The sequence below is a fragment of the Rattus norvegicus genome, chromosome 13, assembly GCF_021556685.1.
Source record: "Rattus norvegicus strain SHRSP/BbbUtx chromosome 13, alternate assembly SHRSP_T2T, whole genome shotgun sequence".
NCBI classification, from domain to species: Eukaryota; Metazoa; Chordata; class Mammalia; order Rodentia; family Muridae; genus Rattus; species Rattus norvegicus.
In genome coordinates this window covers 97112675-97137242 of record NC_141546.1, presented here as the reverse complement: position 1 = coordinate 97137242, position 24568 = coordinate 97112675, and the positions used below count along the sequence as shown (strand labels likewise).

The 24568-nt window shown below is 47.2% G+C and overlaps 1 protein-coding gene across 4 annotated transcripts in view; it reads right to left on the bottom strand.

The window, feature by feature from the left end:
• Susd4 (sushi domain containing 4) overlaps window positions 1-24568 on the bottom strand; it is a 122560-nt gene that overhangs the window by 33809 nt on the left and 64183 nt on the right. For all 4 annotated transcript variants that reach the window (XM_087580387.1, XM_087580388.1, XM_087580386.1 and 1 more), the window contains exon 3: window positions 20054-20266. In XM_087580387.1, coding sequence (XP_087436513.1) covers window positions 20054-20266 — 213 coding nt within the window. The remainder of the gene's footprint in view (window positions 1-20053; window positions 20267-24568) is intronic.

Genomic DNA, 24568 nt, shown 5'->3' with positions numbered 1-24568 from the left:
GCATATATGTGTGCATACATGTGTGTGTGCGCGTGTGTGTGCATGTATTGTGCGTACATGTGTGTGTGCATGTGTGTGTGCATGTGTGTGTGCATGTGTGTGCATGTATGTGTGTGTGTGCATGTGTGTGTGTGCATGTATGTGTGTGCATGTGTGTGCTACTGTTTCTTCTTCATCCCTCATGAGTACATCTCTGTTAAATGTTTCTGATTTTGTTCATTTTATCTTAGTGTTGGGTCTAGAAACCAGGACCCTGAGACTGCTGGGTAAATAATCTATCTCTGGGTTTTACCACTACCCTTGCTAAACACCCACAGGTTTATAAGTATGACCTGGAAATGGGCCATACTCCAACTTTATGAATTCTTATGTTTTTTGGGAAATATGACAAAAAAAAATCTAAGGGTAGTGTTTTTCCAGTCAGAACATTTCTTCAGAAATTCTTCAGTGTGAAAGGATGTTTGGCGTCTTAGCTAGTCCCCAGAGTCACGGAATGCACAAGGTGGCTGGAACAGTATCAATAAGGGCTCTGCTCATCAGAAGGCTAAACTTGGAACTGTCAACTCTGAGGCCCTGAGCCTTGGGAGCCGTGACATAATTTTATCTTTGCCACCACTAGCTTGAGAGCAAGACCTGAATCACTTTGACACTTTGACACAGGTCTTCCCCAGTGTTTATCCATTCCCAGACCCACTCATGCTCTTGGCAAAGAACTGCAAGGAGGGGGCACGGTCTGAAGCTCCACCAGGAATGCTGGGGGTGCACAGCCCTCTGCGGCCAGCTAGCTGGCTTTGGGCACAACCTGGGTGTCCCCTGGAGTCCCCCGACAGTCTCAGCTGAAGAGCTGCCTACTGGTTTCCATTTCACTGTTCACTCGTTTGGTACCAGGACACAGAAAGGAGTGCTCGAGTTTAACCGATAGTTTCTGAGCTAAAATAGCTGAATTTCTTCCACATCCACCTCAGAATAGTCCCGACTGGAGTCACGAGGTAACTGACAGCTCTGCACACCAGCGCTGCCTTCTTCTTAATGGAAAAATGCGAATTTTATTTTTTTTCTCAATGGCACTCAGCAGAAATTATTCACAGCATGTAAAAACATATTTATCAGGGCATCTGGCTGTAAAATCTTGGCATAAATAGTTCCTGACGTGGTAAGTACATGTCTAAGCAACCATTCCACGATTGGCTTTAACTGTCTTTGAGTTGTCAAGAATTAACTAGCATGGCCAGGAGGCGGCCAGTTTGGGGAGCAAAGTCAATGGACAGAGCGTCTACTTGGACCTCACAGACAGGTTGACATCAGCTAGTCAGAGGGAAATCACTCAGGCCATGCTCCCAAGATTGACTTCCTAGCCCGTGGTGAGATTAACGTGTGGTGCTTCACACAGGTTGGGTCTGCTGCCGTGTGAGTGCGTGTGTGTGTGCTTGTGTGCGTGTGGACACAGACTCATGGGGTAACAGGGCACCTCTTCACTACATGGGAGAGCCACACAGCCGACAGGCAGTGCGGTTTTGTAGTTCAAGTCCCTCCAAGTGGAGAGAACAGTTGGGGATGTGCGCTGGGACCAAGGGAAAAGCTAGCCCAGCCCAGCTCTGACAACCCTCAAGCTCAACAGAGGGAAGGGTCACCCACACCCTCTCTGATGCTCACCACGTGGCACCGTCCGCTTCTCCCAGAAGGAAGGGTAAGGGCGGCATAAGATGCGGCCTAGGATAAGTATCTGCTTCAGTGATCTCTGGAGACTGTAAATAACAGTCGACCTTACTTCTAGGAAAAGAATCAGGACCTTTAGTACCTGAAAACTTATGCGTGCTCTCCATTAACACTGAAGTCATAGTCCTGTAGGAACACGGATGCTCCTTGGTTTATAAGAGGAGCCCTACCCAGAGAAGCTTACTGTAAACTGAAAACACACACATACACACACACACACACACCCCATACATACATACACATCCCACCACACACACACACACACACACACCGTACACATACACCTCACCACACATACATACACACACATACACACACACACACACCCCGTACACATACACCTCACCACACATGTATACATACACACACACACACACCACACCATACACACATATACATCCCACAACACACACAGACACACACGGACACACTCAAACACACAATACACCCTACCACACACACATACACACACATACCATACAAACACACATATACACACACACACACATACACACACACACACCATACACACATACACATCCCACCACACACACAGACACACACGGACACACCCAGACACACAATACACCCCACAACACACATAGACACACATACATCCTAACACACACACACACACACACACAAACAGTTGAAAAAGTATTAAGTACACAACTGACTGCACCCAGTGGAGTGTAGGGCGTGGGTCATTTCCCCTCATCTTACAGCTGACTAGATGCTGCAGTTCGCTGCCACTGCCTATCATCGACACGGAACTCCATGCCACGTATCACTAACCAAGAAAAATGCAAACTTCAAAATGGGAAGTAAGGTTTTACCAAGTGCACACTGCTTTCCCATCACGGTAAAGTCAAGACACCATTAGCTTGAACCATTGTGAAGTCAGAGACTGCTTATATCACAGCTTCTGACATTGCAGATTCATCCATTCGGAAAAAGAAATAAAGTCATGTCAAACATTATCATTAGCAAAGACTAGAAGCATCTGCCAATATTTGATTCTGTCACATAGAATCTGGCCGACAGAACTTAGGTGGGCGGGGCATGAACGGGCACTTCCAGGGACGTAGCCCGAGGGGTATCAAAGGCTTGCATTCTGAAAGAAACATCTTTCACCAGCTCACCACAGTCATTCTTGTACACTGAACCTATTCAAAATGGAGATCCAGTGTAATGATCACGTGGCAGTGCCAAACAGTTACGCTTGGGTACAGATTCATCGATGACAGTCGGCAGATAGCACAGACTCCAGGGTCGGGGCAAGCAGAGGAAGGGTCAATGTTTTGGTTTTTTTTTTTTTTTTTTTTCCAAGATGTTGGTTATATGGGAAAATGCAAAACTCTCCCCAGGAACATGAATGTCTGATGCACAGATACACATTAGCCTTGCAATCCATATTATCATGTTAAACGCTCTAAATGTCCCGCTGTAAAGATTTTAACTTCAGTTTTGAGGAAACCCGCATTTGTAGGTCTTAACTTATTCACTCTGGTGTTCGTTCAGTGACGTGTGAGCCCACGCACAGGTGCAGCGGTTCCTGGGTGGGGGAGGGGTGCGGCAGAGAAGTCGCCGTTTCCATATCTACCGCCCTTACACGGATGGGGCTTCTAGTGGCAAAATTAAGAGACAAATGAGCTGGGAAACAACAGGCAAAACCTTACTGTTGCGATGAGCCCATAATGTGGTGATAAGACAGGGAGTGACTTGGGGACTCATTTAATTCGAAGAGACGGGCCAGGGGGCCTCTGAGGAAATGACATTTATTAAGCTGAGACCTGAATGACAGCACCGATCCAATTACATGTGGATCTGGGAGATTTCAGGCAGAATAGCTAGGCTAGCACAAAGGCCAGGAAGACGCTTGGAGTCCCAAAGCACACCAGGGAAGACCTGTGTGTTTGCAACGTATTGGGGGGGGGGAAGGTGGGTAAGGAGCCAGATCATGCTCTGCCTGATACATTAGGACAGGGAGTGGGGTTTTGTTTTGGTGGATGGGAGGCTATCAGAGCCTAAGCATGTAGAAGGATCTAGACTGCATTTTCAAAAGGTTTGTCACATGAGCAATGAATGATGAACCTTGGCCAAAAGCAAGGTCTTATCCTTGGGCCGTAGGAGGTAATCTCTAAGCTCCCGGAGTGTCTTGCCTGAGATATGTATCCTTGCTCACTTGGTGGCTTTGGGAATTCGGTGCAGTCTGTGTGATTTGGAACACCAAATATCAGTTTGGCTTCTGAGGGGACTGGAGACCAATATCAGCCCACAAAAGTCAACTCTGTCTCTATGAAAGGAGCCTAATAAAACCTTGGACACTAATCTGTGGGTGAGTCTCCCTGGTTGTTGATATACTGTTGAATAAGGCTGCTTCAAGGACAGGGATTGTCTGCACAGCTCCACTGGGTGCCTGTGGCTGTCACTCCTGGATCCTGTCCTGTGTAACTCTTCCCTTGGGTGACTTTAACCTGTGCATCCTCACTGTAACACACTTATCCATGAGGGTCATAGTTTTTATAAGTTATGTGAATCTGACAGAATTATTGGATTTGAAAATGGCCTTGGAGAGCCCCAGACCTGCAGACAGTGTAGGAGTAAGGCGGCTGTAGACCTTTGTACCACTGGATGGTATTTTAATTAGCTATCTACTGGCAACAGGTAGCATTATTCCTGTGCTCCAATACAATTCAGAGAGGCAGCCCTGACCACTGGTCTATTCAGGAGCAGGTTGCAGAAGCTGAACGGATTCAGCCCAGACAAATGATGTCATTATAGACAATCAACATGGAGAAGGAAAAGGAGAGGTGACGGCTATTGTTGTCCAGAGGGAGCTGATGGAACAGGTGGAGCTGCTTAGAAAAAGAGGTGCCCCTCGGTGAGTGGCTTTGCTTCTGGCCGGTTCTTTCCTCTTTAAAGGATGCTGACTTTGATGAAAGCTGATGTGTCAGAACAGGATACTCGGTAGCTTGTGGTTCTACGTGAATGCTACTGTGGGGTTATTAGTTCCCTGTCTGGAGCCACTAAGAAACACACAGACACAGACACGGGCACAGGCGCACACACACAACTGACATACATGCAGACATACACACACACCCTCAAACGCACATGGAGAGAGAGAGAGAGAGAGAGAGAGAGAGAGAGAGAGACAGACACACATAGATAGAGAGATCAACAGACATATAGACACACAGAGAGGGAGATAGACAGATAGGCAGACAGATAGACAGAAACACACATGTACATCACAGGCAAAGACACACAGGTACAGACAGACACAAATACACAGAGAGAGAGAGAGAGAGAGAGACATACACATACACACACACACAGAGACATACATACATACACATAGAGAGAGAGAGAGAGAGAGAGAGAGAGAGAGAGAAAGAGAGATATAGACAGACAGACAGGCACACACACAGAGATAAAGAGAAATAGACAGACATACAGATACACACACAGAGACACATACACAGAGAGAGAGAGACAGAGACAGAGACAGAGACACAGAGAGAAATAGACAGACATACAGATACACAGAGAGAGAGAGAAAGAGAGAAAGAGAGAGACATAAAGACAAAGAGATATAGACAGACAGACACACACACAGACAGAGAGACAGCGAGAGATAGACAGCCATACAGACACAGAGAGATATAGACGGACAGACACACACAGACACACACACACACACACACACACACACACACACACACACACACGCACATACAGAAAGACACACACAGAGGAGAGAGACCAATTAAAATAAACAAGCACACTTCTTTGCCACATAAAAGTACCATTTTGTCTTGTTTTTTGTTTTGTTTTTAGACTTTCTTCTCTTTTTCCTTTCTTTTTTGAAACAGGGTCTTGCTACATAGCCCGAGATGACCTATGGCATCTTGAGCTGTGCATGCATTTTTACATTTACACCTTAGACAGGGAATTCTATGGGTATTGTTATCCATTTTTCAGGGTGAGACACATTACATACACTGGAGTAATCGTGCAACATTCACAAAGACTGACCACCACTTGGGAGGAAATGCAGTCTCAACAAGTAGCAAATGGCTAAAATTACTGAGCACATGTTTGGGCCACAATGAAAATAAGACTTGTTGAAAATAAGAATTGTTACAAGATCCCCATGTTGGAAACTGAGTAATATCTTCCTAAATAACCCATGGGTCCAATAAAATAACAAGATAAAAAGCAGAAAATGTTTTAGCTGGAGTAACAATGAAAATTTGTTGTAATGCATGCCATGCAGATAAATCTGTGGCTACACATTTCTCTTTAAGCCTAAGCAACACTGAAGGTCCGACACTGATGCTCACACACACTGAAGGTCCAGCACTGATGCTCACACACACTGAAGGTCCAGCACTGATGCTCACACACACTGAAGGCCCAGCACTGATGCTCACACACACTGAAGGCCCAGCACTGATGCTCACACACACTGAAGGTCCAACACTGATGCTCACACAAGCCAAGACACACACTGAAGGTCCAGCACTGATGCTCATACAAGCCAGGAATCCCAGCACTCAGGGGATTACTCAATGTTAGTCAGGGTCTTACTGTGACTGAGGGTTTGTGCCTCAAGTTCCATTGGATTTTGCTTTATAAATGTTGAGGTAAGTTACCACTAATATACAAATGTAGGCTTATTACTTAGAACTAACATGAAGAATTCTTTAATCGTCAGGAAAAAAAAAAAGGATATGTGATCAAACCCAAGGAAACCACAGGGAAATAAATAGTCATGAATAACTAGGAGAGAATTTGGTGAGAAAGGAAAGGGCCAGGTTAAGAAGGAGCAGCAAGACCAAGCATCCATTCTTCAAAGTCATAATCCACGGTCAGCGATGGGACCCACGGAGAGCTATGAAGTATAATATACCTAACCATGTAAGGATAAAAAGATATAGCATGACATAGCTTACACTAAAAAAACTTAAAAGACTGAAGGAAAAAAAAAACCTTGAAGTCAAAAAAAAATTGAGAAGTTAGATGAAGCCAAGCTCTTCAGACAAGGTCAGAAATACCCTCATTTAACAAAGTCGCCAACTTACACTTAGGTAATACGTTAAGCAGACTCAGTTTAAACCAGAACGGCTTCCCACGAACTGTACTCCAGACCCAAGATACTTCTCTGTGAATTCTGCTGGACACTTGTGGACGATACAGAACCAACCTCGCACACACCCTGAGTAAGGCGTTCTCTTCTGAAGGACACCAGCGTGTTTCTGGGGCAGTCCCCCTTGATGACTATTACTCAATGTAGAAAGAACATCACGGGAAATATCAAGGAAAGAGCATTCAGGCCAAGCCATCTCAGCAACACAGACGCAAGACTTAAAATTAACACATTAGCGCACACCACTCGGGTGTATCACAAGTAAGCTGATTGAATGTTTAATGATCAACCAATGTGACTTGAACATTTAACAGACTAAAGGAGAGAATTAGCATCTTATTAGATGTGAAAAACACATTTGAAAAAAAATCCCGCATCCATTCATATTTAAAAGCTCTTAAGAGGCTAGGGATTAAACAAAACACTGCAATCCAATGAGCGATATTATTAGAAAACTATGTTAGTGCAAAAATACAGAGGGCATCGATTGGAGATTGGGACCCCTGACTGGGGGCTCAATCCTTACACTTACGGCCAAATCTGTACTGGGTTTTCCAACTGAGGCAGGACCCAAGTAAGAGGAAAGTGGAAGAAATTAGCTAGAAAGAAAAAGGCTTTAATGTTCAAATACGAAATGGCAGTGCACTTGGTAAGAACCAAAATAATTTGCAAAGATAGGGGCTTAGCAGTTAAGAGCCCTTGTTGCTCTTGCAGGGGACCGAGGTTCAGTTCCCAGCACCCACATGGTGACTCACAATCATCTGTAACTCCAGTTCCCAGGAGATCTGACACCCTTTCCTGACCTCCAGGGGTACCTAGCGTGCACACGGTACATATGCATGAAGGCAGGCAAACTCTCATACATGGACAAGAAATAAATATTAAAAACCTCTTCAAGAATTTGCAAATATAAGTAGTAAAATTAACGAGTTGAATATGTACGGATTTCTAACAGAGCAGTTTAAACAAACCTAAAACTTTCATCAAGTACATCAATATTTGAATTGCTAAATTCAAATAAATAAACAAAAGACAAGATGTCCACACAGAAAACATTATTGAGAAGAATTGTTAAATACCTTAGTAAGTAGGGAGAACTAATATTGCATAGGCCTCATTTTCCTTACAATTTTAACAATAAATCTGTCCTATTTTTCCTTTGTAGTTAAGTGACATAAACTTTGGGGAGAAAAGGTTTATTTTCATTCAAAATACCAGCTTCTAGTCATAGCAGGGAGTCACAGGAATCACAAACCTGAAGTAACTGGTCACATCCAAAGTCAAGAGCAGACAAAGCATGCATTACTGCTCAGTTCTGTTGTCCACCCTTAACACAGTCCAGGACCCAAGTCTAGGGAATTCTGACGCCCACAGTGGACTGGGTCTTCCCACATCAATTAACACGATCAAGACAATCATTCATAGACACACCCCCAGGTGTACCTAATCTAGACAGCTCCTCATTGAAACTCTCTTCCCAGGTGAGTCTGGATTGTGTTAAGTTGATAAGAACTAAACATCACAAAACACGACGTATTACTGTTCAGAATTCAAACTTGTTTTGGCAGTTGCTCTGCTCATTCTAAAATCTACATGGAAACCTGGAAGACCACAAAGAGCCAAGACAGTTTTGAAGAAACAGAAAGATTGTAACGCTTGTGTTACAATCATTTAAGAATTACAGGGCTACAGTCATAAAAGCACACATCTAGCACATGACAGACAGACCAACCAACAGAACGGAGGACTGAGCCAGGACTTCCATTTCCTGACAGAGATGGCATCAGGAAGTAGGGGGAGCATGCGTTCCAATGAACAGTGCTGTGTGTGTTACATACAAACCAAGCCCAGGAAGAATGGTTAGAGGGATAAATAGGCAGGCAAGAAGGTAAGCCTCTGAGATTACACAGGAAAATGCCTTTGCAATATACGAAAAATACGAAAACATTTTTGAAAGACTTATTTTCACTTTCAAACCCTGTGTGCGAATGCATGTGCGCGTATGCGCATGTGAGTGTAGGAGCCCGTGGAAGTCAAAAGAGAACACCAGGTTCCCCTGGAGCTGGAGTACTAGGCCCTTGTGAGCTAGCGAACACGGAGGGTGGGAATCAAACTTGGGTCTTCCAGAAGAGCCATCTATGTAGCCCAGTGAAAACATTTCAAACACGACAAAGAACACCCCACACAAACTGAGCATAGAGGAAATGGTTGATAAATTTGACTACGTTCAAGTTAAAATATTCTGCGCATCACACAGATAACAAGAGAGTAAAACCTTAAGCCACAGGACGGCTTCATAGCACCTGCGATTAACGGAGGACTCGTATGTAGTGTATATAAAATCTCCTAGAAATCAATCCGGAAAAGACAACCAATCGATAAGCGGTTAAGCGAATTAAGCAGGCACCTCACAGGAGAGACTCACCAGCTGGCCAATAAACACGGAAAGGTTCTCAACTTTATTATGCACCAGGGAAAGGAGCACTGAAGGTGAGAAGCTCGGGGAGTGGAGGTTCATGCCTGTCTGTAAAGCAGGACTCAGGAGGCTCAGACAGGTGTGCCCTGCACAGTACGATGCTCTCTCAAAACAAAGCCAACCAATCAACCAACCAACCCACCCACCCACCCACCAACCAACCCACCCACCCACCAACCCACCAACCAACCCACCCACATCAAAGAAACAAACTCCCAAACTCCCAGCCCACTACAAAGTGAGAGGGGGCACTACATACCTGCCAGGTGGCTAAAATACTGCAAACACTAAAGGGTATAGTCTGTGTGTGGGAGTGCGTCAGTCAGCTCTAAAGTAGTCCTTACCCTATATGTCCATGTATGTTAAATCCCAAAGCAGGCAAAAGGAAAGTAAGTTTGAAATAGCATCATGTTTAGGGTGCTGATGCATCAGGGTTGGGGGGCGGCCATCATAAGAAGGGTTTGCTACCTCTCTGGGGGAGGAGGAGGAGGAAGGAAATGGGAATAAGCTTCTGGGGACAGCAACAGTGTCCTATTGCTTCCCTGGATGAAGGTGACACTGGTGCTACCTCGTGAGTGTCCACTGGGCTGTGGTGTCTCCTGAACTTTGGTATATGCAAAGCCATATATATATATATATATATATATATATATATATATATATATATATAATCTCAAATTTAGACAAAGTCATGGTAAAGACAGAAAAATGAACCAGAATGGAGAACAAGAAAGTTCAATGAAAATGCAACCCCTTCCCCACCTCACCCAGAGCTACTGGGTCTTGGGGGTCGAGCCACAATGTCTTGGAATGAATGGCAAAGCACTGAATTTCCTCTGAAGTATAAAAACTTGATTATTTGCCAGAAAACTTTCACGAGGGCAAGCTGACTGCTGACTTCTTGACGGAAGTGACAGAAGTTAGTGCAGTTTCATCATTCGGGCAAACCTTGACTGTGTGTGTGTGTGTGTGTATGTGTGTGTATGTGTGTGTGTGTGTGTGTGTGTCTGTCTGTCTGTCTGTCTGTCTGTGTATGTATACATGTTCATGAGTGTGCCCATGTATACTTGAGTATGCATACTCACACATAATATGCGCATGTGCATTGAGAGCAGAAAATAACTTTGAGTAGTTCCTCCTATTGCTCTACACATAATCACCACCACCACCACCACCACCACCACCACCACCACCACCACCACCACCACCACCACCATTATTTTGAGGCAGAGTCTCTCACAGAACCTGGAACTTATCAATCCAGTAAGATGGCTGGCTAGCAAGCCCTGGGGTCCTTTTGTCTCCACCTCCCCAGTGCTGGAATTACAAGTACAAGCCACGGTACCTGGCTTTTTACATGGTTTCTGGGGACCCCAACTCAAGCCCTCATGCTTCTGCAGCAGGCGTCCTGTCAGTGGGGACATCTCCCCAGCTCTTTCTGCTTCTCTTGATCAACAAAGGCTTAATTATTTATCCTTAAAGGAACTCTGGGATCGATGTTCACTTTCTGGAAAGATGAGTAAAAAGGAGGAGATGGGAAACCCTGAGTGGCCCAAAGCAGACTCAGAAGAAGCATCAAAAAGGACTTCCTGTCTCTTTTGGTGATGTTGGGTACCGAACTCATGGCTTTGCAAGTGCTAGGTGGGTAATTAGCCTCCTGAGTTACTCTTTAGAATGGGTTTCAAAGGCTATCATTCTCACAGACGGAAGACTGACAGAGCTTTACTTACAGACAGAAGACCCAGGACAAGCCTCTCAAGGAGCACCTGAGGCCTAGCAGGAGAATTACACGGGTGTTTGATAAATTTAGATTCCAGCCTGAAAACTGCTTGGGGCGTGGTGCCTGCAAAGGGTATCTTTCATCTCTCTCTGAGACAAAGGCAAAGAGGAGACATCAAGATACCCAAGGCCAGTGCGTGGTGACCAGGAAGACAGAAGACATTCAGTGGAAACAAAGCAATGATTCCTGGGAATTTAATGGTCCCAGAAGTTGTGTTAGCCAAGTAAAACTGGACTCTAAAACAGGCGAGTCTGCACTATGAGGCCTTTGCTTTGTGAGCCCAGGAGGGGCTCTGAGGAAGTCTCTATCAGTGCTAATGAGACACAGAAAACAGCCTGGAGAGCCCAGGTCAGCCTGGAACCTCTCCATGCTGAAGAGAGAGAACCGGGTGCACAGTGATGAGTTTGGAGGACACCCCTGGGAAAACTGTACATTCTTCATAAGCAACCCGATTCTGGGTTGTTGCAGCTGTGAGCCAATGAAAAACTGCGTTCCAGGGATTCATAGTCAACTAGATGTTCAAGGTCACCACGGATCATCACGTGACCTATCCATGTGATCTGACAGGGATCTAAACCATGCTGGTGCTGTGACTCTCCATGTACCTGGTAATTCTGTGATTTAAAGCCACCCACCCGCTCTTCTGCAGGGCCCTTGTTCCGACAGGCTGGGACCACGGCACAAGAGTTCAAGAATACTGGGGGCACAGCAATGTCACCCCTGCACAAGAATTCAAGAATATGGGGGCACAGCTGGTTACCTTGCAATGTCACCCAGGTGGAGACTTCCCTTTTGCCCTTGTAGGGCCTGATGGCCAGGCTAGTAAACTTGCCTGTGGCTATCCGGCTGTCATCTTGCCACGGGGGTAAGTGATTGTTTCTGCCTCTCATCTTTACCGGATAGGCCTCTGTCTTCCCCTGACCCTTATTTCTCTGGAATCTTTTCCCCTTTCAAGTCATGTTCACATTTAAGAAAAGAAACTCTTCCAGAACAGAGACCCAAACTCACACAGGAACAACGGGGGGGGGGGGGGCGGGGGGGCGCATGGGCAAATGGTAACTTCTGTCAACATCAGTGAGACTTGAGAGCTGCCCTGGGGACAGGAGGGGTGTCCTTATGCACTCTCCTACCTCAGATGATAGAAGACATGGAAACACTTGCCCACGTGGGCTGAGGCTGCCTGCCACTTTTGATAACTCATGTCTAAAGCAACCAAGGAAGAATTTTAGGTGATGGAAAATGCACCTGAGAAGAAAGGAACGCTAAATAAAACATTTTTAGGCCTTCCATCTGTTTCGGTGAAGCTCCCGAAGGTGGAAGACAGCTCAACTTAATATATGAGTAGCCATAAAAGGGAGTAAGAGTCCCCTGCTTTTGAAAAATGCCTGCACCCCACACTTCCGATGAATAAAGGGGGCTGGCTGCCAGCACTACTGTCAGCTTTAGCTTGGGAGTCAAGTTGGATCTTTTAATTAAAAATTTATAATGTAATAATAATACTTAAACTCACACCGCACCCATCCCCCAGGAAGCTCAAAGATTCTTCTTAATGTCAAATTATTCATCTTTTATAGCAATCCTGGTCAGGCCTATGGGAGCCAAAAATACTGTAGTAAGTACTTAAAAAACGTGCTCCGTGAATGGCTCTTTTTCTCACCTTTTGGCACGCTGCAAGGAATTTTGGACAAAGAAGGGTTAAGCACACAGGCATAGCAAGCTGGGGTCATCCTGGAAAGGGCTCTGCTGTGTTCAGTTCCTTAGGGCTAGGACCTGGTAACTGGGTAACAGGGACTTGGAGACAGAAAGCACAGAGGGAAGGGTTTCCCAGGTGCACCCTGGACTGGCCTGGGAGCTTTTGGAGGTAGCCCTGTGATGTTTGCCTTCTGCAAAGGGAAACACACAATTGAATGAAGCGTCCATGAAGCTTCTAGAGTATGTTTTTTGTTTTTTCTTTTTTAAAGTTCCACAGGCGATCTGAAGGTATGGTAGGCTACACAACTCCAGGGAGAGCACAGGAGTGGGGGTCGTTGGGATGCCGGCCCATCCACTCCCAGTTTGCTTCTTGGGCACAGTGTGTAACTCACTCATGCTCACACAGGTCCCTGTCTGATACACTGATGCTTACATCACAAGAACGGTCTCTAAGGAACTCTGCTGAACACGACAGAAAACGAGTTCTCTCTTCTCACACAAAGCTGCAACATGACATCCCAGAGTAAGGGGCTTCCAGGGCTTCTGAGGAGAAAATCACCTGGGATGTTTCCGGTTTTCTTTTTTAGGAATGCCAGTTCTTTGGTCCTGCCCCTAGCGCTTTAGTGAGAGGGGTCTGAAGAGGTATTCGCACCCAGCTCTGAGGCAGGGGATCCCTTTATACTTTGAAAGCTAGGGCCCTATAGCAACTGGTCCCCACCAAAGATGCTGCCGGGGAGGACAAGGCCTCCCTAAGGGGATGTGGACCTACGGCCATTAACATGTAAGTCACCCCCTTACTCCAGTGAGAGGAAATAAACCCTGGATATCTCCTGAGTGTCCTGGAAAGTTCGGAGCTGATCCCATCCCTGCCACTGCCCAGGCTTCCACTGAGAATCCAGCTCCTCTAAGCCTCTGCTTTCTCATCCAGAAAACAATGCCAGAGCTGCCGTGCTGGGGTATTGTACTCATGGAAGAACACAGGGCGCATCCAGCTTAGCACCCAGCTGTTGATCAGTACACTGCATCCTGTACCCATTGAAGGAGGCACAGTGAATCCAGGGTAGAACCTGGCCGTTGAAGAGCACACATTGCCTCTAACACAGTAGTACCCAGTCCACATAGGACGCACCTCCTTAGAACAGTGCGGTCTGCCTGGGGGAAAGGAGAACGAAGGCATTACACCAAAACAGAACAGGTCTGGGAGCCAGAGATGCGTAGAGCACAGGGGGACGTGGGGGGGGCTAGTGTTTGTGGGTGGAGGCAGATTCTGGACTGATGTCTGGCTGTCGAGGTTCATCTCGGTCAACATTCCCAACGTGCATGATCCGGAACTGGCAACCCCTTTCGCAGCCCTACAGATAACTCAGCCTCAACTGCACCTGACTCATTAATTGTGTCAAAACAAGGATAAGGTGTGTACTAAGGCAACCGGAGTACAAAAGGAAGGAAGCCAGGCTCTGTGGAAACGACCACGAGCGGCTGCAGCCACCTTACCTATGAAACTCATGCATTAGTCAAAGAGACCAGAGCAAACCCAGCACTCCCCAACAAGCTCTGCACCTCTAGGGGACACCATTTATCCCCAGGCCACCTGTGAAGGCTGTGGGGTGCCTCAGAGGAGGCGGAGGCAGGCGGCTGCAGAAGACCACTGTGTCTAACTAGAACACTGAGGAAGCGGGAGCTGCAGGAACATTGGGCCCTCCTTTGGTACCTCAGGAGTGAGGAGTTGTCTACATTTATGCAGACCATGGATATCCAGTGGCATCTCAACGCACCTGCAAGGTGCGGCAGCATGCTGCCTGCAAGTGGCATCTTCTAGACTGAGGGGACCCTCCCTTTGAAGGTACTGAGGCAGGAACAAGGTTGTTCTTTGGGAGATGAAAACCTTTGGGAGCCAGAGAAATAGCTCAGAGGTTAAGAGCACTGGCCGCTCTTGCAGAAGGACCCACATTGGAGTCCCAGGACCCACACGGTGACTCACAATCTATCATCCATAAATCAATGTCCAGCAAGTCTGATGCTTTTTTTCCTACCTCAGAGGACGCTCACTGCACGAACACCAGGTACAGACACACAGGCAGCCCAAACATCCATACACATAATTTTTAAAAGCCCAAAATCGCATACTTCCCTCCGCACAGTGGCCCCAATGTCACCTTTAATTAAGCTTTGCTCTTGAAGCAGCAATGAAGGTTGTGCCTGAGGTTTGGGGCAGGAGGCTGTGGTAACGCTGAGGGCAGGGTTCTGAGTAGGCAGAGCTTGGAGTTGTGTTTTCTGTGTGGTTTAAGTAATGTTTTAATACTCTCTGGCTGAGGGGAACCGACTGGCCAACTGGAGAGGAATCACTGCCTGAAAAAGCTTCCCTCTCAGACAGTTCATCTGCAATACGGGATGCTCTGAGGAGGAGCTACATGTAAGGTCTCTTAATAGCACTGTGCTGGGATTAGGAATGTCACTGTCCTCATAAACCATCTGGGCACTTGCTGGGGAAGGCACTCTGGAACAAGCTGTCTGTTAGAGCCGGGGGACTGCAGTGTCACGAGCAGACTTTTTTTTTTCTTCTCCTCCTTAATATGTATTTATCAGAAGCTGATGTGAAATGAGATGGCCAAGGAGGCCAGCACCGGTTCTCCAAGCCTCTTGAAGAAGCCGCAGGGGAGGAAACAGAAAGATGCCCTCCACCCTGCCAAGGAGAACTTGCCAATGAAGCACTCAGATGTGAATTTCACAAGGGCTTGTTTGCAGTGACTAAGTCTCTACTTCCCAATGCTATCTATTCCAGGTAGGGGCATTTAAAGCAAAAGAGAAATCTGTGTGCCCCCTCACTTGTGTGACTACACCCAAAGATGCACTGGGGGGGCAGCCTGAACCTGATCAAACGACAAGATTCCTGCTATGTAGGTCTGACTTTAAAAGCTCCATGTCACCCGTCCTAGCGGGGAGACTCCCAAGGGACTTTGGTGCTGTGCAATGCTGGTTCACAGTCTAAGGGAGACTCTGGCCAACGCCGAAGCTGGCCGCAGCGGCTCATCTAGTTCTCTGCTTCAAAAACAAAAGCAAAAGCTTCCGCCCAGCCATTGCAACCAACGCTTAAGGGAGAAGTGCGTTCTGTAGCCCAGCAGCAAACGATGCTTAATCAAGGCAATGTTCCAATAACGCCGTCGACCAACAGGCCTGACGACAGAGGCTGAGCGTCCTCCTTTACTCTGTTCATTCGCTCACAGGGGTAGGAACCAAAGTGCCTTTCTTTTAGTTTCTGGGCTAGGCTCCTGCCTTGACATTTGTGTTCTGCCTGTGTCTAGAAATTCAATTCACACAAGGCCAATCTCATATCACCTCTCCTTCACAGGAAAGTGTGTGGCTCCCAGGAACGTGTCCCTGGTTAGACGCAGCTGAGTGATTTTGCCACAGCAGAGGCCCAGTTGGTGGCCAGTACCCTGACCTCACAGGTCTGCAATGCTGTGCCAACAAGACACCTCTCAGTCTTCTGCCGGCCACAGAATTTCCTGGTGCATTCACCAGGCTTCGGTCCTGAAAGCTGGCTTGGCCCTTGGATGACGGCTCAGGAAAAAACAGCGGCACAGCAAGTGGCAGATTTGGGTACCGAGATAAATCTACTCCCTGTAACCTTAGGTATGCAGACCCTGGTTCACACTGAGCTTCCCTGAAACAAGCAGTTTGTACTGGAATGGTGTGTGTGTGTGTGTGTGTGTGTGTGTGTGTGTGTGTGTGTGTGCGCGCGCGCGCGCACCCATGCAAAGAGCATGTTGGGAGAGGACTCTGTAGGACTGTCCAAGAAGACTTTTGCCTACTCTGTTGTCCATCGTATCACATGACTTCTGCAGAGCATTGCTCAACTAATGGGCACCAGAAAGTCAAGGGAACTGGCTGCTTCAAAATCTGCTTCTTATCAGAGACACTGTGGTACATGTTTGTGCTCCCAGCACTTTTGGGGTAGAGTTCAAGGCTATCCTTGGCTGCATGGCAAACTCTAGGCTAACCTGAGATACAGGAGACCCTTTCTTTTGCTCTCAGGCAGAGCCTGCGGGTAGGAGAAAGGACTGGGAGAACAGTGGAGGGTAACAGTGATGGGCCCCTGAGGACAGATCTGGTCCATGTGTCACAGAAATCTTCACAGAATGCCAGGGAACCCTTTATTTCCTCAAGACTCAGTTTCTCTGCCTGCCAAATGGTACCTCAACTGTGAGAGTCCTATGAGCTCCGTCAATCCCAACTCAGACCCAGACACTTGCAGAAACAATGCACTCCCACACCTGAGTCGAATGGGGCCTTTGGGACTCAATAAAGGGTCGGGCACCGCCCTGATGAGGAAAAGCAAGCGACAGGGCAGGGAGATGCTTACACTGTAAACGTAGAAATGTAGATCATCGGCCAGAACAGCAAACTTAGAAAGTCAGTCATTTGGTTGAACAGGGGTGTGAGACAATGGGGCTTTAGTGTTTGTGTCCCTTCCCAGTGTTTCTCTATGTTTTTAAAGACAAGGGATCAGGCGGCCTAGGCTAGCCCTCATACTGGCTAGGTAGCTGGGTTTTGAGTAACTGGTACTTGAGGTTTTTGTCTTTTGTTTTAATCTTCCTGCTTCTACTTCGTAAGTGCTGGGATTGTGGGATTGTGGCACTATGCCTGGTTTATGTGGTACAGGATCAAACCCAGGTTTTGTGTGGGCAAGCAGTCCACCCACCGTATTCTCTTTCCTTAATCCTCCACTCTTTCCCCATGATGCTCTCTGAAGCCTTCTCCTCTCTGCGTGGACATATGAGAAAGTAAAGTCTGACCTATGAGAAAGTGTCCGAGACGTCCACATCCAGATGGACTTTCAGGAGGAGAACCCCCACAGAGCAGAGTATTCTCACTCCTGTCTCACCATACCCTCATGTGCCCCAGAAACACTCCCCGCTCCGCTGAACCCTGGGTGATAGAGATGCTGCCTCACTGCCCTTGGGGCTGGCCCAGGGCAAGACTGTTTCCCCATCACTTCTGTCTTGCTGGTTTTCAGTACAGCTGAAACACTCCCTGAGGACTCCCATACGTTAGGACTCCCTTCAGTTCTGTTAGTCCTAAGCTGTGTGACCTTGAGGAAGTGACTGAGCTCTCTGAGTCTCCGTCTCCCACACAGAAAATGAGAACAAAATTCTCATCTCATAGGGTAGCTGTTGTGAGTCTAAAATAAATCATCATTATCTCCGCTACAAAAGCCTTCTGGCAAGGGCGGCAAACTAATTCGACAGCTCTTAAGATCCACCCAGCGTACACGTGAAGCACTCAGCCAGGGTTATTTGCAAAGCGAGGTTTAAAAACAAACAAATAAACAAAACCCTCCACGGTAAGGATTTTCTGTTTGTTTATTTGTTTTTTATCACCTTCCCTATGGGTTGTACAGAATAAAGGACGAAGGGGATAACTCAGCAGTAGAGAGCATATCTAACATGCTCGAGGCCCTGGGTTCAATCCCCAGGACCAACAAAGAAAGAAAGAACAAACGAACAACACCAAAGATATAAGCAATGATGTTTTCTACCATAGAGGCACAGCAGCCACTTCTGCACACAAACTTCCCAAGGCCTATGGTATCACCGCTAAGTTCAGATAAACATATCATGACGGCCTAGTGTCAGCCGAGCTGGCAGTTGGTTTGTGTAAGCTTTCCCAAACATTGCTTACCATTCGACACCAGAATGGGGTCTGGACCCTCGCTTGGAGAGTTGGGGTCTGGTTTCCGGTGGGAGTGCTGTGTCCCCACACCGTGTCTGCACTTTATGTTGTGCCTTCCCCCTTGCGTCTCGGCACCCAAGAAGGACCCCAACCAAGGAGACTGGCTCACTGCATGGAATTACCCCACAGAGCAAGGAGCTAGAGAGAAGCTTACTTTAAAGATGCTAAACTGCTTTGGCTTTGCCCCAAGAAGACGTAATAAGAGAAGGCCGTCATGACTGGGCAATATTTGGGGCCCTTGCTCTCCTTTTCTTGGTCAACTCATGTTTCTGAATTCAGGGCGTCTCGGGTCATAGGCTTTGGCAGGAGATACAGACATGAACCAGATACACTTCTAGTTGAGAATTTCACAGAGGGTGCAGCTCACCCGGGCACACAAGTGGGAATACTGAATTTATTAGTGGGTACTTTAAGGGCAAGAGATCATTCTTCCTCATCCTTCGCAATTTCCGTACAAGAAAGCATAATAAAAACAGTGTCACATTAAACCGGTCTAAGTGTTTCCTAACGCAGGGCTGTGGGGATGGTTCAGTGGGTCAGAACACGCACTGGTCTTGCAGAGGACCCGAGTCCAGTGCCCAGCACCCATATTGGCAGGTTGGCCTGTAACTCCAGCTCCAGGGGATCCGGCACCCCTGGCCTCCACAGGTGCCAGCATTCATATGTGCATACTCACCTGCAGACACACATGCACACGCGTGATTTTTTTTCTAAAGTTTCATTAAGGAAAGTACACATTATTAAGTCACAATGATCCTTTGCATCGTATCCTAAAACCTTTCTCCCCCGAACAACTCAATAACAAAGAGAAATGGAAGTTAATGAGCTCGGTGAGACAGAGCAGGCCTGCCTGTGCCTCCTGGAAGTTAGGAATTTGAGGCAATTTCTGATCTGGGCCTATTCCAACTTCAGCCTCACTCACCCTGTGAGGCTCACACTCAAGCCAATTAATTAAACAATGCAGTTTCATAATTCTAAACATTGTCTGCAGAGTAAAAATAAAACAAAACAAAGCAAAAAAAAAAGAAAAAAGAAAGAAAGAAAAAAGCATGTGCAATTGTTTGAGCCTGCAGATTTAGGCTGGCACCCAGGAGGCAAGGAGTAATACATTCAGGGGTCACTGCTAGAGAGCCCCATCAACCATGTTGGTCAACCTGTCACGGCGTCTTCTCAAACAAGTCACAACAAACACTGGGCTAAAAGGTGGTAGCTGGTTAGAGCCCAAGTTACATCCCACCTCTGCACAAAACATATTTACTGCACTCTTCGCTGAGTAACCCAGGAGTGGGTGCTGAACTGGCAGTCCGACAGGAAACTGGCCTCTGGGATCTGAGTGCTCTCTTGAACCAGACAGAATGGTATAGATTGGATGGTAACTGACAGAGAAAGAGAACTTTTCAAACTGATTTCATAAGACCAACCAGCCCTAGGACTCCCCTCCAGAGAAACCACAGTCTTCATCTCCACATGGCTGACTTCCACAGAGAGGCGGGCCCTTTACCTTCTTGTATGCAGAGAGGTTTGTCACTTGGGATCCAGCCTAGGGTCCCATTGAGGCGTTTCACACACAGTCTCTTTGAGGAGCCCTTCAGCTTGAAACCGTCTTGGCAGTGAAATCGGGCTACTGAGCTTTCAAAGAAGACACCTCCGCTGGGGGTCCTGAAGCCATTCTCTGGGACGCCTGGGTCAGCACACACGTTGAGGTCATCGAACCCTACATTGACAGAGAGAGAGAGAGAGAGAGAGAGAGAGAGAGAGAGAGAGAGAGAGAGAGAGAGAGAGAGAGAGAGAGAGAGAGAGAGAGAGAGACTTGAGTACTTCAGCCAGGATTGGTATTCCTACCCCTTCAGCCACTCCAACCTTATAGACTAAACTGACCTAAATGTGTCAGCTTACAACCCATTGACTAGGAGGGCCCAAGAATGAGGAAGTTGTGGCTTCTGTCTGCCAAGGGTCCAAACGTGTCCCCAAAGGAAAGGCCTGGAAAAGTCTAAGCCCTACACAGACATCTACTGTAAACTTCTCTAAACTTAGAAAAGCTGACACACAGATCCCCACTGAGCAGGTTTCAGGAACCAGTACGCTTGGCTCCATGGAGACACGGGTTGGTGTGCCCAGTTTTTATTCCCAGTACAGCCTGCTGGTACCAGCTCTGCTCTCAGATTCGGAACCCAGTACTCACACAACACTGGGGCTTCTGCTGCTGTCTGCTGCTGAAACTGTGAGGTACACCTACTCCTCTTTAACAGCCTGGATTGCTAAAGGTCCTCAGCTGTCAGCGACACCCCTCACCCCTCACACACATGCTTGTGTGAGAATCACACTCCCTCCCCCGCTGGTGTTCAGGGTCACGGAGCTAAAAGCGCGTCTCAGCATGAGAGGCACGGTGGCAGCATGTCCAAAACTCGCTGTGAGAGCTCCCTCTGTGCAGAGGTGATGAGGTGGAGGGAGGAAACAGTTAAAAAGGAAGACTGCAGGGGGACAGTGTCTGCACTTCTACTTCTTAAGTATGAGAGATCTGATAATGCTTCAAAGCAACAAGAGATGGCCCAGGACAGCGGTCACATGATCTCTTCAAGTTTGTACATTTAGGGAACGTTCCTTAGATCATCAGGTGCTTCCCTAAAGGGTGTCATGGTTTCCTTCAGTCTGGCAGACTGCACATTCTCATGACAGGTCCCTCGAAAAGGTCGTCTTCTTGGATGTCAGATGGCGCCAGCCACTCTCTAATTGTATCAGAATGGGGTACATATGTGTCGGTGAGGGCCATAGCAGGGAAGGAAGAACGTACTATCCCAGAGGTAGGGAAGTCTCTGGAAGGCCTCCAGTTAAGTCCTTGTGAGGGTAGACACACCAATCAGAAAGGAAGGTAGACATCATGGGTACAGGTCAAGAGTACCCATGGATGAAGACAGAGATCCTGGGATCACTTCCCAGACATCATGAGGGACATGGTGAGATTTGTCTGCTGGTGTTTAGAGAGGACAGAATAGCAGCAGCATACAGTTCTCTGGAGGGCCAGTGAGAATAGAACAGGGGAGGTAGCTACCCTTTAGAGAGGGCCAAGGCAAAGTTTTTACTATTGTATTAAAATGCCAAGATAAGCCCAGACTTAGTGTCCCAAGCCTGTGACCCCAGCACTCTAGAGCTTAAGTGGGGGTTACTATAAGTTTGAGGCCAGCCTGAGTTACGTGGGGGATTCCAGGTTAAGTTGGTATACACAGTAAGAGTTGCCCTTGCTAAAATTTGGTTTTAAGTAGCAGAGATCTAAGAATCTTCATACAACAAGGGAAACGATGGAGAACAGAAAGCTGTGCCGGGGATGGTTGAGGGGCTCTTCAGTAAGTGCCTGCTACCTAGATGCAGGCAGGGAGGACACCTAAACCCAGGGGTGCAGAGGGGTACTTTCCGTGAAACAGAAGGGAAAGCTTGCCATACCTTTGAATGAAGACATGTTTCCCATAGTGCAAGCCTCCTCAGAATATACACAGGAAGCCTCTCTTCCCATCAAGTTAGCCTGGGCTCACCCCTCAAGGATTTCCTCTCTGACCAGGACTGCTGGCCTAAGTATGTGTATCCTTGTTTTGTCTCTGAAAGCCTAAGTAGATTTAATTGTCCTCATGTCCTCAGCACCCAGCATTGTGTGCTGTGTGCAGTAACCATTCCCACAAATGCCATTAGTGAAAGATGACTGGCTGGATGGGTGTGTAAATGGATGGTTAGATGGGGAGGGACAAATGGATGGATGGATGGATGGACAGATAGATGAATACATAAATAAGAAGGTGGATAGATAGGTCAGTAAATGGATGAGTAGGTAGATGTAAGAATGGATGGACAGATGGATGGATGGATAGATGGATGGATGGATGGATGGATGGATGGATGGATGGATGGATGGATGGATAGGTGGGTGGATGTATGTATGGGTGGGTGAATTGATGGGTGGATGGATGAATGCATGGACAAATGGATGGATGGGTGGATAGATGGATGAGTGGATGGATGGATGGATAGATAGATGGATGGATGGATGGATGGATGGATGGATGGATGGATACATGAATTAGCAGGTGGATAGATAGGTCAGTAAATGGATGAGTAGGTGAATGGATGGACGGATGGATGGATAGATGGATGGATGGATGGATGGACAGATTGATACATGAATTAGCAGGTGGATAGATAGGTCAGTAAACGGATGAGTAGGTGGATGGATGGATGGATGGATGGATGGATGGATGGATGGATGGATGAATGGATGGATGGGTAAAGGGTGTGGTTATATGAGCAAATGGTAGAACTGCATGCCAACTGCTCTGTTAGACTCGTCAGACAGTCATCCCTCCCAACCAAGCAGTGCCACGAGTGGCCGGAAGCTCTTGAGTGTCACAGAAAGGGAGGCATGAAATGCTTTTCTGAAGCGTACTCTCCCTCTCCTGTGGACTATGATCCTTGACCTTTTCTTTCATTTTTTTCCCTTGTATTTTTTTTTTTTTAGAAGCAGGGTCTCACCATGTAGCTCTGGCTGGCCTGAACTTGCTCTGTAGACCAGGTTGACCTCAAGCTCACAGGGCTTTGCCTGTGTCTGCCTCCTGAGTGCTGGGATTAAAGGGGTGCAACCATCATGCCCAGCTCCTTTGTTTCCTACAATCCCAATGTCCTAACCCTCTTCACAGACAGGGCAGGTCTATGCTGTGCCTCGCCTGGGGCATTTGTGCTCCCCTAACACATGGTTTCCAGCCAGTCACCCCTGCTACCAAACAGCACTGCCGACTCTGGAGTACCTCCAGCTGGCCACACCCTGTCCTTGGCCACAAAGCTGTTCTCTTTCAGAGAGGGAGAGAAGATTCAAGGGAGGGCTGAAGACCCATCAGAAAAAAAAAATGACGTAATCCATCAGGAAAATCACTGTGCTAATAAAAAAATGATGAGAGTTCATGAGGATTACAATGGGGGAGCGCAGGAAGTTCCTCATGAGCTGGTTCTTTATGCATCCCCTGTCCTTGAAGCACGGCCCCACCAGCTCTCTGCTCCCACTGAATCACAGTTAAGCACAGCCCTATTCCTGAGCCTGGTGCAAGCGCTGAAGATCCAGTCACTGGCACAGAAGAGATGAGCAGAAAAGAGGCAGCAGAAGGTAGGATGGTGCAAGGAGAAGATATTCTTTATTTGGACAACTAATCCCATTGAGCAAGATAGTAATTTTCTAGGCCTGCTAGATCTTGGAGTGTTTTGTTTCAAATTATCCCTCGGTGGATCAATTCCCAGCCCAGGCCATTTTTCTACAGAGCCCTCTCTTCGGGTCCTTCCGTAATGATGGTGATCAGCCCCATCTGATAACAGACCCACTAAGGAGTGGGCTGATGTAGGTATTTGGAGGTGTGGAGAATAACTCCTGTGCAGGTCCACTCAAATCATCTCTCAAGAATCTGCTTTCTTAAAACCCCAACAGACTTCCCTCCCATCCTTCAAATTCTGCGTATGCTTTAGCACTGAGCAGTCACGGCCTGGAGGGCAGAGTGAGCTCCCAGAATGATTTCTGACATGTTTGCTCTTGGGAGGAGATGAAGGAGGGGGAGGGAGGAGTGCTTGGGTTCAAACGATTCTCAGCAGCAGCCTCTCCTGGCCTACTACAGTCACTCAAGAGTACAGTGTGTGTGTGTAAGACACACTTGGGTGTGACCTAGACCGGGATGTAGGCACCCAGACATTAGTCCTATTGTATAGGGATTGGTGTGCCCTTTCCTCTGGGAGGGATCAGCCTGAGACTCTGGAGGAGGCCAAGCAGAATGGCTTGCCCTCTCAGTGTAGGGTGGCCTTGCTCAGTGTTACAGGCCTAAACAGAGCAGAATGAGGGATAGGAAGGTGTTTGTTCTCTCTAGCTGCTAGTCTTTAAGCTGGAGCATCTGTCCTCTACTTTTGGACCAGGACTTAGGTCAGGACTTACACCACTGATGCTCCAAGGTCTCTAGGAGACACAGATGATGGATGTGTGGGTGGAAGGAGGGTTCAG